The 19,207-nt window shown below is 49.6% G+C and overlaps 1 protein-coding gene across 1 annotated transcript in view; it reads right to left on the bottom strand.

Annotated features, from left to right (window-relative positions):
• The window catches only part of CFAP46 (cilia and flagella associated protein 46), a 1,558,477-nt gene that overhangs the window by 71,348 nt on the left and 1,467,922 nt on the right, over positions 1-19,207 (bottom strand). Inside the window, exon 58 of the mRNA XM_086922533.1 lies at positions 4,325-4,406. Coding sequence (XP_086778659.1) covers positions 4,325-4,406 — 82 coding nt within the window. The remainder of the gene's footprint in view (positions 1-4,324; positions 4,407-19,207) is intronic.

Below are 19,207 nucleotides of genomic sequence, written 5' to 3'. Positions count from 1 at the left end.
GGCTTGCAGCCGTCATTCGTCACGGTGGGCATGTGTGGAGGACGGCCGGGTGCCGTCCGAATCTCACCCACTATTCAAATCGCCCGCACAGCGTGAAAATTTGCGCCGCATGCAAGCGTTAAGCAGCCAGTTGTTGTGTACTGGAATACGCGTACTCTGAACTCCAAAGGTAGGCAGTGACAACCGCCATCACTTTTGAGAATAGTCGAAAGGGCCAAAGTAAGGCTGAAGGAGAGCACTGCAAACTGAAAGTGATCTTGACCCACCTTGAACCGCAGCTTATGCCAGTTACACAGTAGGCTGGGTACATGGAAACATGTATCCTGAAAGTCCATGGACATCATTCAATCTCCTGGTATTAGGGTAAAAAAATATGGGCCAGCGTCAGACTTTTGATTGTGCCCTTGTGGCTAAAGGCTTTCAATGGGCAAAGGTATAGAATATATCTGAGGTCTCTGTCCTTTTGACAAGTAAATAGTAGGAGCAGCATCCTGTGCCTTCCTCCGAATCTGGTACGCGCTCAAAGGTACCCTTTGAAAGCAATAGACTGTCTGAAATGCATTCTAGTTCGGGAGGAAAATGTAGTGTGAAGGAAATAAATAGTGCGGCATAGCCATCTTGGATGATATGCAACACCCAGCTGTTCAAGGTGATGATTTCCAGTCGGGAAGCAGATTTTGGACACTGTTTTCTACTGGCCCACAGTGGGTTGCAGAGGGCAAATGAAGTTGCTTTGAAGCCACAGCAAAAGGGGAGGATGAGTTAGAGGAATTCTTTCCCTGCCGAGTCACAAGACGTCTGTGAGAGGCACACCCATGGCCTCAAAATGAGTGAGTTGCCTGCTGTGCAATGGGCTGTGAGGGTTGATATTGCTGATAAGGTAACTCATTGGAAGAGTAGCCACTGAACTTGAGGGGAAATTATTTTGCTGACATGCATAAGCTATGTGATTTAGCCGTGGCGCATCTGTCTTTGAATCGTTCCAGTGTCAAATCAGCCTTCTCCAAGAATACCCTGGAGCCATCAAAGGCATATCCATTAAAGACAAGTTTTTGTCACAGAAAAAGCAGTAGGTCTCATCCAGGCATGTCCTCTTAGCACGACACTGGAGCCAATAGCTCTGCAGCATACTAAGTTGTGTCCAGGCCAGCAGAGAGCACGTACTTCGCAGCGTCCTGGCCATCAAGAATAGTCTGGGCTAATGATGCCCAAAGAGTCTGGGGCTACTCGCAAAATATCACTAGTAACATCCTATAATTCTTGTGTGTACCGGCCCAGCAAGTAAACTGAGTTGACAGGAATAAGTGTTAGACTGGCTGAAGGGAACAGCGCCTTCCCAGAGTCATCAATTCTTTTTGACTCGCTATCCGGGGCATTGAAAGGAAAGTGGGCCGTTGCCGAAGGATTTCAGTCGGAACATTTGATTTTGTCTCAATGCAGGGCAACTGAAGTTCTAGTGGCTCTACCGCCCTGCAAACCACCATTGCAAATGAGATACTTTACTCAATAGTCAACCCAGGTGGAAAATTCAGCTCTGTTTCAGGGTCTGTATCTAGCCACTGGCATTCTGCAAGTCTAGATATTGTGCATCATCGGTATAGTGAGGGGAAAGAAATTCTCTCCCATCTCTCATCATGATCAGTACAAGAGGGACAGAGGGAGCCTGTTGTGCTTGGTCAAAGTCAGAGCAAAAGGGTGTATAGATTCTCTGCTGGTCTCGGATCAGTCGGGTTGAATTTCAGATGATTGTTCTTTTTTTTTAATTCATAGTGTGACATCATTGGTCAATATCAGGCTAATGCCAGCAAGGGGTCCGAGACTGGAGCTGGGACTGGATCTTCAATCAGCACTGGTGGAGCCAGTGTGGACAGTGGTAAAGAAGGGACTGGTGTGGACCTAGGTATGCATGTAGAGGTCTTTATCAGAGTCAGTAAAGGCCCAGTACTGGACCCAGAGGGGACATCCAGCACTAGGGATAGACCCATCCGCAAAACTCGGACTGGAGACCCCTTGATCTCTTTAGGGTTTGAAGGCGCACCCGAGGGAGCTAGTTGTGTGCTGAAAATCTGCAGCCTCTTAGATGGCTTCAATCTGTTGCAGGTCTATGATGGGCTGGGGAACTCTGAGCACACTAAGACAAGCTGTGGAACCAGTTCAATTTCTGGGTACTTTGAAAGGATGAGGCCATTATTATATGTTGCCCTTGTGACTTATTACTGGACTAGCTTTCTTTCAATAAACTGAGATCAGATACATAAGATTATTTATGGGCCGGTAAGCAGGGAATTTCTTTTGACAAATGCTGTCAGTAAGTCTAAGATTGCCGGCTGGGTGTTACCGATATGCCACTTTACTACTGGGTGGCCCATATGATCACCATCAATACCTGGGTCCTGGGGAGCAACGTGACCCAAGCCACCAATGCACCCACCCACCCATATGGGTCTTAACCAATGACCACCCTTCCAAAATCACAAAAGTCACTATCACAGCTTGGCAAGAGCCTCTAATGCATGCTCAGAGGCACTGACAATGAGCACAAGATACTTCACTCTGACAGGGAGAGTAGTTTCCAGAAGTCTTGAGACTATGGGGATTTAGGAGGAGGTGTAACTATTGGATTTTGAACTTGAGGAACCTGTGGATAGGGAATTAGGTGAAGTCCTTTAAAGATCTTAAAACAGAGTTTAAAATGATAAAATGTACAATTCGTCCGTGTCCTTCAATTAAGATATGATATAGAAAAATTAATAACAGTTGACAGAACTTCAATCCCAAGAAGCAAACCTGATGTTAGACATGCTGTGAAGGGGCAGCATATCACATATCTATTGCTTCCTTGTAATTAACGAACCAGACCCCAATACAACTCTCCATTTTAGCTAGGGAAAATGTCTAAGCTGAATTGACAACAGTGATTGGATAGAAGCTAGGATGGCACCACATGCTTGGCAGTATCATCCCAGCTTACGCTAATACAGATAAAATATCTGAAAAACATTAGCATGCCCCAAAAGATAATGAAAGGCGGGATGCGGAACACCCCCAACATGCACATAGTGCCATTATGCTATTAGCACATTCTCACATGCCACATGGGACTGTTCAATAATCCAGCCATACTGGGGTTGAATACAACACTATGTGATAGTGGTGAGACAAACTATTGAACTCACATCGAAAATCGCACTACTGAGGATAAAGTAGGATTTTGGGGGTACCAGAAGTAGTCATAACCTGATAGGATAACTTATTTAACAACCAAAAAGGGACACTGCAAAGAGATTGATAGTCGAAGGCCCCCCTCAATGCATTAGTGGGTGAGGGGAGAGGAACACTGTTAATTACTAGCACAAACATGCGAAGATTTGGGGTGACTGGAGGGACTACTCACAAAAAGACAACAAGTAGGCGCTGATTTACTTACAAGAATTTAAATTTAAAGTAAAAAATAATAGTTGTCAGAAGCATATCAAAAAGTCATCACACTAGGGGACCGATTCCGATCCGGTAAAATAACCGTCCGTACGATTCGCATCCGGAGCTGTCTCCGTATGACTCGTACACACGCCGTACGACCCAACGAGTACGATCCGGACCGGGGAATCAGGACGCGAATCGTACGGTCCACATCAGGTAAGGGTGATTCGTACAGAAAAGCGCACAATCTCATACACACCGTAAGGCGCGTACACCCCATGATCGCAGGGGTACGGAGTGTACCCCTGCGATCATAGGGGTTCGCACCGTACACCCAGCGTACAGGGGGTACGCACCGTACACCGAGTGTACATGGGATACGGTGCGTGCCCCATGTACGCTGGGTGTACGGTCATGCCCCCCATGATCGCAGGGGTACGGGTCATACCCCTGCGATCATGGGGGGTATGCGCCATACCCGGGGAGGGGGCTTTCCGTACCTGTTTCGGCGCGAACTCTGCTTTTACGGATGTTTTCAGCTCCCGTAGAAAAAGAGTCGTACGGTGCATACCCGACACGTATCGTACTTGCTGGGTCGTATAAACCAGCCGCGAACCATACATATGTTGCGTACAGCGTGTTCGGAGTAAGAATCGAACGGAGATTAGAGTCGTACGGTCTCTGTACGATTTGTACGGAGTCCAGCTGCTGGTACAAATCGTACTTCGTCGTATGTACGGGGGACGCTGCAGGGTGCGAATCGTACGGGAAAAATGTTCCGAACGGCTATTTGGAGCGGTTTTTACCTGATCGGAATTGACCCCTAGGTGTTATGCCTGGAACTCTAAATTCAAGTTCAATAAAGAAGAAAAAAAGCACAGATCATTTTTGATAACAAGTGTACCTTTTCTCAGCATCAAGGTTTGACTGGCGCAGGAAACTGAGACTTGTTTGGGCCAGATCTAAAAGAATCATCAGCTGGCACTCTGAAAAAAGAAAACATTTCATTTTATGATGAGCACAAATTATTTTCATAGAAAACTCAGTCTGTAATGAGCTGAAAATAGAACACATAATAACTAAACAATTTTAAAATGAGAATGCTAGCTATGCAACTGCATTTTGATAACATATATTTTAACTAGTGGTAACTTGTAATTGCTCGTTACAACAAACATTTCTAATAAGCATATCCTCGCTACATCACCTTTCTTTACCACACTTTCCTAACAGCATATGCAAAAATCGTGTATAATTATTTTTGTGTAAAAAGTATGCAAACTTGTGGGATTTTTTTAAAATCCATTGCCAGTATCTTGTGTGAATAGTTACAAGAGATACCAGCATTCAATCGGCATGAGGAGAAAATGGCTCCAGCAATATGCACTCTGCTCAAACCAGTCTCTCACAGACAAAAATGACACAAAATTCAGATATTTTAATATGTGCTGGAGTGAAATCTTCTGCCTTAGGGTTGATTATTTACATGGCTCTCGTTGAGGACTCCACAATCTTCATAATGCACAAATTGCTTCAAAACGAAAATGTTACCTATCTTCGCTAACGCACTTTCTGGTGGATACTTTACTTAATTGCAGATTCCTTACCTTGTGAATACCCCGATGTATAAGATTGGATCCAGAGATTTTCCTCAGCAATTCCACTATGTGTTGCAATTCGGTGGTGTGGTACCACATCAGGTTCGTCCCACCCCAGATGTGAAGTCGGGACCCAAAATAGCCAGCACATATGTCTGCGGACATCAGTTTCTTATCTCTGTCCATGCCATTGGACGTTGAGCAGCTGGAAATCAGACTATACGACTGTGCTGATCTATAGATTGGAATCTTATTAAATTGGAGTAGATGAGGATAGTATTCACTAGAAGGAGCGTTACTGAAGGCATTTTTCTGATTAGTACTTCTAACTGAAGATTCCTCACATAATAATAGCTATCAAAGTAGTACCACCAGGGTGGCGGGTCTCTGGAGTTGCACAGACCAGGAAATCCTGTAGGACTGAATTGGCGAAATGAACTTGTGACTGACGCCCATGTAGCTGCCTGACAGATGTCCAAGACTGGTCACCATGCACAGAACAGTGATAACAGCCTTTGAACTGAAGTAATGAGTGTGAAGACCTTCTGGAGATTGTTTCTCGGCTGCACATAGCAGATAGTAATGGATAAGAAAATCCATCTGGGGATGGTTCTTTTCTGCACAGCATTAACCTTTTTCATCCCAGAGAAACACACAAAGAGCTGATCATCTACCTAAAGTGTAATTGATGTTAAAGTTCTGGACTCTCAAGGTGATGAAGTATTTCTTCCTCTTTAGATGGATGAGGTGGGGTGAAGAAAGCTGGGAGTGTGATAGACTGCCCTATTTGAAAGGATGCTGTTTTTGTCCTGAGTACCGGCTTATCTGGGAAGAAGGTGGCACATGGCAGATTGACAGCACTTGTAGCTTATTCACACAGCAAGCTGAAGGGATTGCTGAGGAAAATGGCCTTTATCTTGAGGCGGTGGAGAGAACAGCTGTGCATTGGTTCATGCACATGGCCACTAGTTCAGGTACCACACTCTCCTTACCCAGTGCAGGGCCACTAGGATGATTTTGACCTGATGCACAAGTTACTACTTGTGTAACGATATATCTGTAAGAGACATTAGTTAGTGATAGATTCCTTACCTTAGAATATCCCCAGGCGTCAGACTGCATCCGCAAATTTTTTGCATAGAAGTACCCATGCGCGTCGATAGGCGTCGTCCGCGGCTCCGCGTCAGTCGTCGGCGTCGTGGGCGCCATGATGACGTTGTCGGAGTACTTAGACGCCGCCTCCGCGTGCTGACGTCAGTTCTTATACACAGCTTTTCCGCGCCAGAAACGCAGAGCCATGATAAAAACCAACACTGGTGCCATGAAACTAGGGCCCTGAAAGGGGATGACCTTAACCCTAGATATCGGTTCACAGAACAGGGAGGATGGGTGGGTCGGTAAGGAATCTATCACTAACTAATGTCTCTTACAGATATATTGTTACACAAATAGTAAATTGTGCATCTGAAACAGACACGTTAGTGATAGATTTCTTACCTTAGAATAGATACCCCAGCAATACCAACCCCGGTAGTGGGTCTGCGAACCAATAGTCACACCAGAAAGTCCTGGAGGACGGAACGGCAAAAGAAGCCATCACTCGGGACTTGGCTGTCCAGGCAGTAGTGTCTTGCGAACGTGTGCAGCGAGGCCCACGTAGCTGCCTGACAAATGTCCTGCAAGGGGACTCCTCGGCCCAGGGCAGTAGTGGTCACCGTTGCCCGAGTGGAATGGGCCCTCAGCCCAACAGGAGACTCCTTCTTAGCTAAAGAGAAGGACGCCTGGATGCACAACACGATCCACCGAGAGATGGTCCGCTTGTGCACCGCCCGTTCTTTCTTAGCGCCCACGTAACTGACAAAGAGTTGGTCATCCACCCAGAATTGGCGTGTGCGATCCAGATAGTAAGAGAGCGCACGTTTTGGGTCCAGACGGTGGAGCCTCTCTTCCTCATCCGAGGGATGCGGAGGCGGAAAGAAGGTGGGCAAGGTGATGGACTGCCCGATGTGGAAGGCTGTGACTACCTTGGGCAGGAAAGAGGGTCTTGTCCGCAACACAACCTTGTCCGGGTGGGCAGAAAGGAAAGGTGGTTTAGAGGAAAGAGCCTGGAGCTCACTCACTCCTAGCAGAGGTGATGGCAACCAGGAAAGCAGTCTTAAGAGTAAGAAGACAGAGAGGACAGTTATGAAGCGGCTCAAAGGGAGCGCACATCAAGTAAGTTAGAACCAGGTTCAAGTCCCACTGGGGCATCATGAAAGGAACAGGAGGGAACATATGAGTGATGCCCTTCAAGAATCTGTTAACAATCGGGGACTTGAACAAAGAAGGCTGATCAGGTAGCCTTAAGAAGGCGGAAAGGGCAGAAAGGTAGCCCTTGATAGTGCCCAGAGCAGAGCCCTGCTGGGCAAGAGAAGGAAGGAAGAGGAGAACCTCAGAAAGGGGGGCAGAGAGTGGATCCACAGCCTTTGCTGTGCACCATGCCACAATTCTGTTCCACCTGCAGGCGTATACCGACTTTGTGGAGGGACGCCTGGCTGCCAGAATCACAGTACAAACTTCAAGGGGCAAGTCAAATGGCATCAACTGTCACCGCTTAATCTCGAAACATGGAGGTGGAGACTGGACAGGTTCGGGTGGAGGACCGTCCCCTGTTGCTGCTACTGAAGGTCCTCCTGAAGAGGCAGACGAATCGGGGGATCGACAGACATGCTGAGGAGCTCTGGATACCAATATCTTCGTGCCCAGTCCGGAGCCACAAGGATAACCTGGGCCCGGTCACGCCTGATCTTCTTCAACACTCTGCGCAGAAGTGGTATAGGCGGAAAGGTGTACAACAGACCACAACTCCACTCGCAACGAAAAGCGTCTCCGAGCGAGTGCTGCCTTGGAAAATCCAATGCGCAGAACTGATGACATTGAGCGTTCTCTTCTGTGGCGAATAGATCTAACCAAGGCTCTCACAACTGCTGAAAGAGTTCTTGCGCCACGTCCGGGTTCAGACGCCATTCGTGATCGATCATGGACCGACGGCTGAGTTCGTCCGCCCTGGCATTCAGGGAACCTGCCAGGTGTTGAACCACCAGGGTCACGCCCAGATGTTCCAGCCACTGCCAGATGCGCAGAGCATCCTTTCATAGGGTCCACGACCCCACCCCATCCTGTTTGTTGCAGTACCACATGGCAGTGGTGTTGTCCGTGAACACCTGCACTACACTCCCCCGGACAGAGGGGAGGAATGCCTTCAGTGCAAGCCGGATCGCCCGCAGCTCCTAAAGGTTGATGTGGAGCTGGGACTCCGCCGGAGACCAGAGGCCTCTGATTTCCGCCTCTCCCATGTGGCCCCCAAGCCCTGGAGGGACATGTCCGTCACAATTACGTGCTCCGGTTGTGGTAGGGAGAGGGATCTGCCACTGACCCAATCGCGGTCTGTGAGCCACCACTGCAACTGTTTTGCAGTGCCCCCGAGATCAAGACATGGTCGGATAAGTTGCCCTGATGCTGGGCCCACTGAAACTTCAGGTCCCACTGCAGAGCCCGCATCCACCACCGGGCGTGATGCACCAGAAGGATGCAGGAGGCCATCAGCCTCAGAAGCCACAGCGTAAACCTGACCGAGACTCGAGATAAAGGCTGAAAGATCGGAATCAGAGCCTGAATATCCCGAACCCGCTGTTCGGGAGGATAAATCCGAAACTGCGCCGAGTCTAGAACCGCTCCGATGAAGAGGAGCTTCTGAGAGGCACACAGGTGTGACTTCAGCACATTGATGGAGAACCCCAGCAGGTGCAGGAGGTTGGCCGTAGTCTGGAGGTGGCTGACGACTGTCTGGGGCGAGCCCGCCTTCAACAACCAGTCGTCGAGGTGGGGAAGACTGATACCCCTAACCTGCGCAGATGAGCTGGGACCACCGCCATCACTTTAGTGAACACCCGTGGGGCGCTTGTAAGGCCGAAGGGGAGCACGGTAAACTGAAAGTGCTTGTGGCCTACTGTGAAACGCAGGCAACGCCGGTGGGCCGGCAGGACGGGGATGTGAAAATAAGCGTCCTGCAAGTCCAATGCTACCATCCAGTCTCCAGGGTCTACGGAAGCTAAGACCTGAGCCAATGTCAGCATCTTGAACTTCTGCTTCCGCAGGAAGCCGTTGTCCCCGACCGCCACCACGGCGGTTCCCACGTCCGCCACCACGCTGGATGTTAGTCTGCAGCCCGTGGCTGGCTGGACGTGTGGGGGCGCCCCTTCCTTGGCCACGAAAGGAGCGAAAGGCAGCCGTTTGCTGGCGCGGGCCGAGAGGCCCAAGGACTTGGCCGTAGCCCTGGAGTCCTTAAAGCGCTCAAGCGCATGGTCTGCCTTGTCGCCAAAGAGGTGACGGCCATCGATCGGCATGTCCACAAGTGTGGTTTGGACATCAGCTGAGAATTTGGCGGACCTCAACCAGGCGTGACGACGAATCGCCACCTTCGTTGCCATCGCTCTGCCTAGTGAGTCAGTAGTGTCCAGCCCACACCGGATGGAATAACGTGCCGTATCTCAACCCTCCACAAGGGCTTGGCAGAGTTTAGCCCGGACCTCCACCGGGCATTCTGGCAGCACGACCGTGACCGTATCCCGCAGAGAGCAGGTGTAGTGGCCCAAGAGGCACGCGGTGTTGACTGACCGCAATCCTAAACTCAGGGAGGAGAATACTTTCTTCCCGTATTGTTCGTACCTCTTGGATTCCCGTTCGGGGGGAGCCTCTGGGAATGCGGTCAGGGATTTAGAGGCCTGGGTAACCAGGCTCTCTGGGGTGGGGTGGGTAGACATAAAGCAAGGGTCGCCGAAGCCGGGCGGTTTCGCCAGGCCACGTTCGTATCTACAGGCTGACCTGTAGCCGGCTTGGACCAAGTGCCCAGAAGAAGGTCAGATAATGCCTCATTAAAGGGCAGCAGAGGCTCGGCCGAGCTTGACTGCGGTTTGAGGACCTCAGTGAGGAGGTTAGTCCTCACGGCCGCGACGGGGAGCTCAAGGCCCAAGGCCTTGGCTGCCCTCGTCAGCACCACGCTATAAGCCGCCCCCTCCTCCATAGCCACGCTAGGAGGGGAGACAAAACCAGTGTTGGGCAAAGTGTCCAGACCACTGGCCTCCCCAAGCTCTCCTGTATAGTCTGCAGAAGACTGACACTCACGTGCCAGAGGGTCCTCAGACCCCTCCCAATCCCCCTTGTCACCCATCACCTGGTACTGAGGCTCAAAGGATGGGGCCGGGTAATAGAAATAGAAATCTCCAAACGGCATCGAGAGCGGCACCGCTCCGACTCCGGACCCGAATCGAGGGTAGGAACAGGGAAGGCGTCGTCTTGGGACGGCGCCGGGGGCGACACCCTTGGGGCCGGCGCCGGCGAAGTCATGAGGTCGACAGGGGCAACCCGGATCCGGAGCCGGATCCAGTGGGGCCCTGCGGCGTCGGGACCAAAGTCGCCGACGGCGCTGGGGCCGAAGCACTCGACGGCACTGGGGCCGAAGCACCCGGCCCGTGTGGGGACCCAGTCGGGGCCGCTGGGCCCGAAGGCGCCGCGGAACCCGACGGAGGAGTGAGCTACCTCATGGCCGAGAGGAAGGTCTCGATCTCCTCCGGCGTCGCGTGCTGCCCAGGGACCGGTGGGTATGGAGCAGGCCGCGACGCCCCGGCCGCGTCGCGCGAGCGTCCGGGGGAGTCAGAAGCACGATGGTGCCTCTTTGACTTCTTGTGCCTCTTACCTGAGGACTTCGAGCCCGAAGACCGATGACAACTCCTGGAACTGTGGTGACGCCAGCCCCGAGACTGGTCCCTCGACCTCCTTTCGGACCGGGACCTCGAGCGGCGCGGGGCGGACTGCCGAAGCTTGAGTCGCTTACGGGACCGCACTCCCGTCTAGCTTTAGACGTAAGGGCCCGGCAGTCGGAGCAGGACTTGTCGTCGTGGTCCGGGCCTAGACAGTGCAGGCACCTAGCGATGGGGGTCGGTAACCGACATCAGTCGGTTGCAGTGGGCGTAGGGCTTGAACCTGGACAACCATACAGGCACCTTCGGAGTCGAAAGACTTCGAAAATAGATCAAAAAGGATCGTAAAAAGTTAGTCAAAAATTGACTAGGGTACAACTTTTTCCGGATCTGCGCTTGCTGGCGTGGAAAAAAGAAGAACTGACGTCAGCGAACGGTGGCGGCGTCTAAGTACTCCAACGACGTCATCACGGCGCCCACGACGCCAATGACAGATGCGGAGCCTGCGGCCGATGCCTACCGACGCGCATGGGTACTACTACACAAAAAATCTACGGATCCGGTATGACACCTGGGGATATTCTAAGGTAAGGAATCTATCACTAACGTGTCTCTTTCAGATCCTTCCTTATCTTGAAAACTCTAGGCAAGACTGGCAGAGGCGAGAAGGCATACATGAGTTGTTAGCTCCTATAGAAGCGAAAGGCATCTCTGAGCAACAACTGCGCTGGGAACTCCAACAGGCAAATGTTTAGACTAGACACTGTGCGGTCTCGGAGGTGACAAACCAATCAACCCACGGTTCTCCCCAATATTGGAAGATGCCCTGTGCCACCTCAGATTTCAGCTGCCATTTGTGATCTGCTCATAAATGTTGACTGAGTTTATTCACTAATTTAAAGGTCCTGCCTGGTGCTGTGCGACCACCAGGGAGATGTCCTGACCATTCTCTCACTTCCAGAGGTACAGGGCATCCTGGCACAGGACCCATGACCCCACTCCGATCTGTTTATGGCAATACCCCAATGCAGTAGTGTTGTCTGTAAGTATCTGTACCCATTCCCCTTTGATGGTCAGAAGGAACGCTTTTAATGTCAAGTGAATCACCCAGAACTCCAGAAAGTTGATGTGGAGATAAGCATCTGCCAAAGACCAAAGTCCTCTGATCTCCACTTCTCCCAGGTGACCTGCCAAACCGAGCAACCATGAGGTGCTGAAGGTTAGGTTGAACATCATCTAAGGCCATTGGCAAGATGTCTGCCACCATGTCCCACAAAATATGTGAGTATATCCCTACATATGGCCTTTACTGGTCTTACAGCAAGACTAGCTGAAGAGAACATTCTTGTTACGAAAGTCTCAATCAGTGGCATAACAAAACTTGAGGGGAGCCCTGTAAGGTAAATAGAGGGGGCCACCCCGCATGGCGGGGGCTGAAGGGGTCTGTGTTACGCCACAGGTCTAAATGTTTTTCAACTCTCTGTCTGAAGGTTTAGTCAGGAAAATATTCTAGCTCAGTCGGCTGGTAGAGGCCTCTATTGCCAGGTTTTCTGGTGAAGGTTGCAGGAGAAGGAAGGAAGGATCTCCCAGGACAGACTTGTGTCCCATATGAATCCGCCTGTTCACTGCAGAACACGATGCTCAGGTGCCCAACAGTGTGTCATTCAGTTTGATGCAAGGGAGGAGAGGCCCCTGCATTGTTTGTTCTAAGTTAAGGACCTCAGTTAAGACATTTGTTATTACCACAGTGGTGGACAGGGTGAGATCTAAAACTTCTCTGTTCTCCTAATGACATGGTAAAGAAGGCAGACTCTTTTGTAGCCACATTAGGTAAGAGCGAGGGAAGGCTAGTGTCAGGAGATGTGTCTACTGTCACATTCAGGGTAGGATTGACGCCAAGCAGAGACACATGATGCCACATACTGATGTGCAAAGGAACTACAGAGTAAATAAACTGCCAGATACAGTCTGTGGATATTTACAAGGTGAGGATTATGTGCTAAAAAGTATCCATCTGAAGAGTACTTATCTGAATTTACTCTTGTAACTGTGTGAAAGTTACGCTGAAGTATCAATCACATAAAGGATCTTGTACTCTCCTTAGGCTTACGATTCCTAATATCACATTGCCAAGATTACCATTTTCAATGTTAAACTGAGAGCCACTTCTCTTGGACAATACAAAGTCAACGATGCATGATTACACTTCAAACCCAGAGATCATAGTTTGAATAACCAAAAGCAGTACCAGTCAGGAGTAGCATAACACAGTGCCCAACTCCTCACAAGAGGTAATAGTTGCTTACCTTCGTAACAATAGTTTTGGTGGATGCATAATCTTCCTGGAGATTCCACACCGTAAAAATATTTTCCCATTCATCAGACTAGTCTAGAAGGGTTTTTCTCTGGTAGTAGGGCACCAGCACCACCATGTGGCTCTATGTGGCTCCGCCCAGCTGACATGTCACCAGCATATAATACATGGCAACTTGCACGCTGACTTGAGTTCCTGGTATTTTTCATACTCCCAGGAAAGGCGTGCGGAAAGGAACCAAGAGAGAATCAACAACAGTGACAATAACAGCAGATATTACGTTGTCATACTTTGGAATCCTATTGTATACAGGGCAGTGACTCATTAGGGGAGGTGAAAGGTTGGTGAGGAATCTGGAGGATCATTATGTATCCACTAGAAATGTCGTTATCAAAGGTAATTTTTCTTCTGATGGATACATCTTCCTTCAGGTTCCTCACCTAAAGAATACATCCTAAAGCAAAATCCAGTTGATAGGTGGGAATGAGTAGTGCCAATTAAAAAGAAAGTCATGCAGCATAGTCCTGGCAAAGAAGCCATCATTGCACGCTTAAGCTGTGAAGAAATAGTGTTTACCAAACATATGTAAGGATGAGCAAGTGACTTCCTCACAGTTGTCAGCCACCAGAACGTTTCTGGTGAGAGCTGCGGAAACAGCCATTGCCCTAGAAGAGAAGGCGCACATGCTCTCCAGAGGGTTTTTCTTTGCCAAAGTACAGCAAAGCGTGGTACTTAGGATGACCCAAAGCAAAATGGTGCTTTAGTCACTTATCTTTCTTGGTTCTGCCAACACCCACAATGAGTTGATCATATATCTGTTCTGTTGAGCATGGTCAATGTACTGAGAGGCCATATGCCTAGGATCCAGCCTATAGAGTCTCTATGCCTCTTCTGTAGGATGAAGGGGAAGAAAGAAAGTTGGAAGAGTGATAGACTGGGCCCTACAGTAGCGGCCCGTGGTGGGAGTGCTGCTGGGCATTGACGTGGGGTGGGGTGTAGTAAACTATGGATTATGACCGATTAGAGGTAAGAAAACATATAAATAAATTAAACGAATTTCGTTACGTGCGCTGCATCGCATTTGGAGATGCAGCACGCGCAACAAAATTTGTTTTAGTAGAATTCAGCATCAGGCCTATTGGCATAAAGTGATTGCTGTCCCCAGGACCACAAGTTTGCAGAATCCAAGCACACTTCAGGATTTGTTTTGGGACATCCAAGTTATCACTGACCAATTTGAGAAAAACACTTCTTCATACGTTCAGGTAGGTTTACAATGCCAGTTTGGCTAAATCACAAAAGACATTGTAATAAGAGCAGAGAAGCATGCTGGAATGCTTAGGGAAGACGTTGGGGGTTCAGCTTGGAGGATGGCGTCTGAACCAGTAGGCTGACTTGAAACTGGTGTTAGGAAAAGGATTTCCAGTCAACTACCGCAGGGCTAAGGCATCTGTGATTGCTAGACCCATAAAGGACTTTTCCTAGGTAGCCAAGACAGGTTCTAGTAGAGCTTTGCTGAATGGGAACAGAGGCTCTGAAACTGAAGAAGTAGATTGCAAGATTTCTGGGAAAATGTTGCATTTTGGTTCTTCAGAGAGCAAAGTCAAATCCAGAGTTTCTGCAGCTTCGTGCACCACCGTGGTAAAAGGATGCTGCTAAGAGTTGAAGTCAAATGCCTTGCCAGCCAAGCAAACTTCTGGTCTCTAGGTAGAAGCCCTTCCTTAAGCTCTGACCTTCACTTGCGTGTGAGTGAGGGCCCATTTACAACTTTGAGCGTGGTGCCGAGCCTGGCTCCTGAGTGATGTTGTGGATGTTGTGTGGACAGAGAATGGTACTGCCATCCACAATTTTTTTTAGGTGCCATCCCTGAGCCTATGGAGATATAAAGTCAGGAGACATTGCAGTTAGAGACTAAGGCAGATGGTCTACCCTTAACGAGTGTACTAAGAAGAAACCAGAGCATTTCTAACAACATCTAGTATATCCTGACAGACGATTTCAACCTGCACGTGTTTAGCAGACAGTAGGACACTCCAGCTGAATCTTCTGCAGCTCCTGAATCAACTGAGGATGAGAAAGAGAAAGGCATTGGGGAACGGCACCTGCTCCTGCTGCAGATGGCCTTCAGCTGTACACAGCAGGTGTTTGCCATACACAATGTGCATTACCTTTGGTTGTGTGCAGTGGGGGTTCTATTTCGGTACTTTAAAATGGCAGGCATGCAATTATGAATTCTGTGGAATCGTAACTAGTTTTTTCCCCAGCTTTTTCACCAGTTTTCATAACCTCTTAGAGCTGCCAGCACTCCTTTGTGGTTGGACACCTCTTATGTTGCAACTCAATTGCTGTGGCTTTTTTCCCCCCAGTGTGCGATTTCAGATTTTTTTCAACATTTGCGATTTTCAAAATCACAGAAAAACTTAAATCCCTTTCTTCAGCAATCACAATCTTAAAAAATTCAAACATGATTGACAGCAGGTTTCCTGAATAAAGTAAAACAGGGCGCTGTCTTGCGTCAAGCTAAGAGGTACGGGGCTGATATTTTACTCTTGCAGGAAACCCAACTCCTAGGCCCCCAGGCCCTATGTCTAGCCTGATTTGGTTTTCATCACGTTTATCACGCAGGATTCACAGGGGGTTCTTGCGGGCGGCTATTTTAATACACCACAGGGTCCATTTCCAACACATTGCTCACAGGACAGATCCCGGGGCCAGATTCCTATTCGTCGCAGGTATGCTGCATGGTGAACAGGTTACTATAGGCAGTATATAGGCCCCCCGCTGGGAACGACTTTCATAGACAAGATCACTGGAGTCTGGGGGGATGTGCCTGAGGGTTTGACCCTTCTTGGGGGTGGCTGGAATGACACGATGGGGCCACTAGACCGACATCACAGTGTTGATCACCAACCATCAATGGGTCCCACTAAATTGAGCTTACTGGTATCCACCCTGGGTTGGGCAGACGTTTGGCGGGATTATCACCCCTCAGAGCATGGCTACACGTACCTGTCTGCAGTCCATGGGTCGCAATCTCAAATGGGTTACTTCTTCGCTCCTGTCCTACTCCTTCATCGATTCTCACAGGTAAATCACATCCCTGCCGCCTCTCTGATCACTCTCCAATCACCCTGCAATTCCACACGCGCTCTCGCAAGCCCCCCTTTCGTTGGTGCATGTCTCCCTGGCATCTTTGGTGTCCAGACTATCAAGATATGCTCTGCATGGCTATTTCCACGTATCTGGATTCCAAAGGCCCTTTAGCCCCATCCCGATAAATTTTGTGGGAAGCCCTCAAGCCTACCATTCGGGGTGCCAAAATTAGCTATCACACCAATGGAAAACGCGGAAGGCGGGAGCAACTGCCGTCTCTGGAATCGCGCCAGAAGGCCCTAGCATTGCAGCTTAACAGGGACCCTAGCCCTATGGTATGGCGTAACCTGTTACAGGAGCAAAAGGAACTACAGCAATATCTAATGGTAGAGGCCAAAGAAATTTGGGAGGCATCACAACACTGGGTTTATCAATGGGGTGACAAATCAAGTAGAATGCTCCACCAGCTCTGCCAGGCTGATAAATCTCCAGCGATCGGCCCAACTATTCGCGGCGCAGATGGTTCCTTTTGTACATCACCGGAGGGTGTAGCCAGAGAATATGCGCAACATTTTACGGCCCTATATGCACGACGCAATCAGATCTCAGCCAATCTAATTGCTGAGTTTCTGAGAGATATTCCACTGCGGAAGCTTTATGCCCATCTGCGCGAACAATTGGAGGCTCCGATTACAGTGGACGCGCTGACTGGAGCACTCAATGCGTTACACCCGGGGCAGGCCCCAGGTCCCAATGGATTCCCTATGGAATTCTTGCGGCCAAAAGTCCACCTATTAGGCTCCAACCTATTGGCGGCAATCCAGGAGGCTGAGAACTTAACCATGTTGCCCCAGGATTGGCAACATGCGGAAATAGTTCTATTCGTCAAGCCCGGCTGCCCTCCGGAAGACCCCTCCTCATACTGCCACATTTCCCTCCTTCATTTTGAGCCTAAACTGCTGGGGAAAGTCCTTGCCAATCACCTACGTATGTGTGTCTCGGATCTGATTCATCCTGACCAGTCGGGATTTATGACTCAAAGAGCTACCCATCATAATATCCGGAGGGCCCATAATGCTCTAGCAGCAGCCCCAGTGCTGGGTCGGCCAGCTGCCATGCTATTGGTCAATATTGACAGAGCTTTCGACACACTTAGTTGGATATACCTTTTCCAACTGCTCAAGGGGATTAATTTTAGACCACGTTTCACTGCATATGTACGCTTGCTCTATGCAAACTTGACGGCGTCTGTCCGAATAGCAGGGCAACACTCACACCCTTTCCCTATCCAAAGAGGTACTAGGCAGGGCTGTCCCCTGTCCTCACTCTTGTTCGCCCTTGCGGTCGAGCTCTTAGCAGCGCGGGTTAGAAGTGACCCGGTTCTCCGCGGCTTTGAATGGTCCCCATCGCGATCAAACCGTATCGCGTTATACGCGGACGATGTCCTCTTTTTTATGACAGATCCCCGCTTTTCCAGGCCCCGCATCCTGGAACTCCTCAGACTGTTTGGGAAAACTACTGGTTTACAAACGAACCCAGCAAAATCAGTGCTGTTTCCAGTGTGCGGCCATCAAGGCCACGATGCGTGAGCATCACAGCTATCCCGTGCGACAGACGGCTTTACGTACCTCAGTATTTTCGTGTCCCCATGTCTCATGGGTGCATAACATCACTCCACTGCTTGCAAGCCTAAATAGTGAAACGGCAATATGGTTCTCCCTTCCCTTGTCCTTATATGGGCACTCGCCATCTTCAAGATGGTATCGCTGCCCCGGATTTTATAGTGCCTCCAAAACTTCCCTTATCATATTCCGTGTTCCTCGTTCGCACAGGTCAATGCCATACAAAACAAATTTCTTTGGAACGATGGGGCAGTTAGGGTTGCTCTCCGCACACATGTGCAGTCCACATATTGTGGGGGAATCGCAGCAGCAGACATCTATTCATATTATGTGGCGTCCCACATACTCGTGGTAAATGAATGGTGGTATAACTCCCCCTCGGTCCTGGCATCTGCGATTGAGCATGCGGCAATGGAACGGACCCTTCTCCTTCATCTCCTATATAGTGCCACACGCCTGGATTTTATGCCTCCAGCAGGTAAAGTCGTGATACAGCTGTGGCGGGCTAAATTCCGACAGATGGGTTGAAGCGGGAAGCTCACTCGAGCAACCCCAGGGTACGTATCTCCGCCCAGTGGACGCCTTGGTAGGGTTAGGGGGATGGAATCTAGTGGGGATATCGACTCTTGGTGATGTGATACGGGATACTACACTGAAATCCTTCCAGCCACTAAATGCGGACTACACAAAACACAATTCTACATATTACTCCAACTCCATCATGCACTCACTCCCCTGATCCACACGCTTGAGACCCTTCCAGACTTCCACCCATTAGAAGGCCATCTCCTGATGGGAGATTTAGGCCTCCACAAGATCAGGCAAATATATCAGACCCTAACAAACCATACACAGATAACACTAGACAAGATACGGGTAGCGTGGCAAGTCGACATTCCGGATCTGACGGATGGTGACTGGGCTGAAGCTATTGCTATCCCACGGGTTGCGGCGGTCTCCACAAGATGCTGCCTGATACAATTTAAATATTTGCACCAGGCTTACTATACACGGACCACTTTGGCAGATGGAAGTTATCCTGTTCCCTACATGTCTGCGGTGTGACCAAGAGGAGCGGACGTTCTTGCATACTGTTTGGGGTTGCACCACGTTGCAACCCTTTTGGCGCCGAATTAGGTCCTGCCTTCAGGAGGTACTTGCATGGGAACGCTCACTGGACCCGCAACTCTTCCTCTTACACAGCACGGACGACATTGGGGGAGATAAGTATAAGCAACACCTACTGCTTTTAGCTCTCGCTATCGCCAAGTGGGACATAGCACAATTGTGGAAAGGGACATCTCCCCCAACACTGGGAAAATGGAAGACCGAATTAGAAAGATGTATGGGGGCAGAAATGGCAGTATTCCTAGCTCGGGGTTGCCCTGTTAAACACAGAAATATTTGGACCCGGTGGACATC

Source organism: Lissotriton vulgaris, chromosome 5 (assembly GCF_964263255.1).
Source record: "Lissotriton vulgaris chromosome 5, aLisVul1.2, whole genome shotgun sequence".
In the NCBI taxonomy this organism is placed as follows: Eukaryota; Metazoa; Chordata; class Amphibia; order Caudata; family Salamandridae; genus Lissotriton; species Lissotriton vulgaris.
This window is presented reverse-complemented; position numbering and strand designations above follow the sequence as displayed.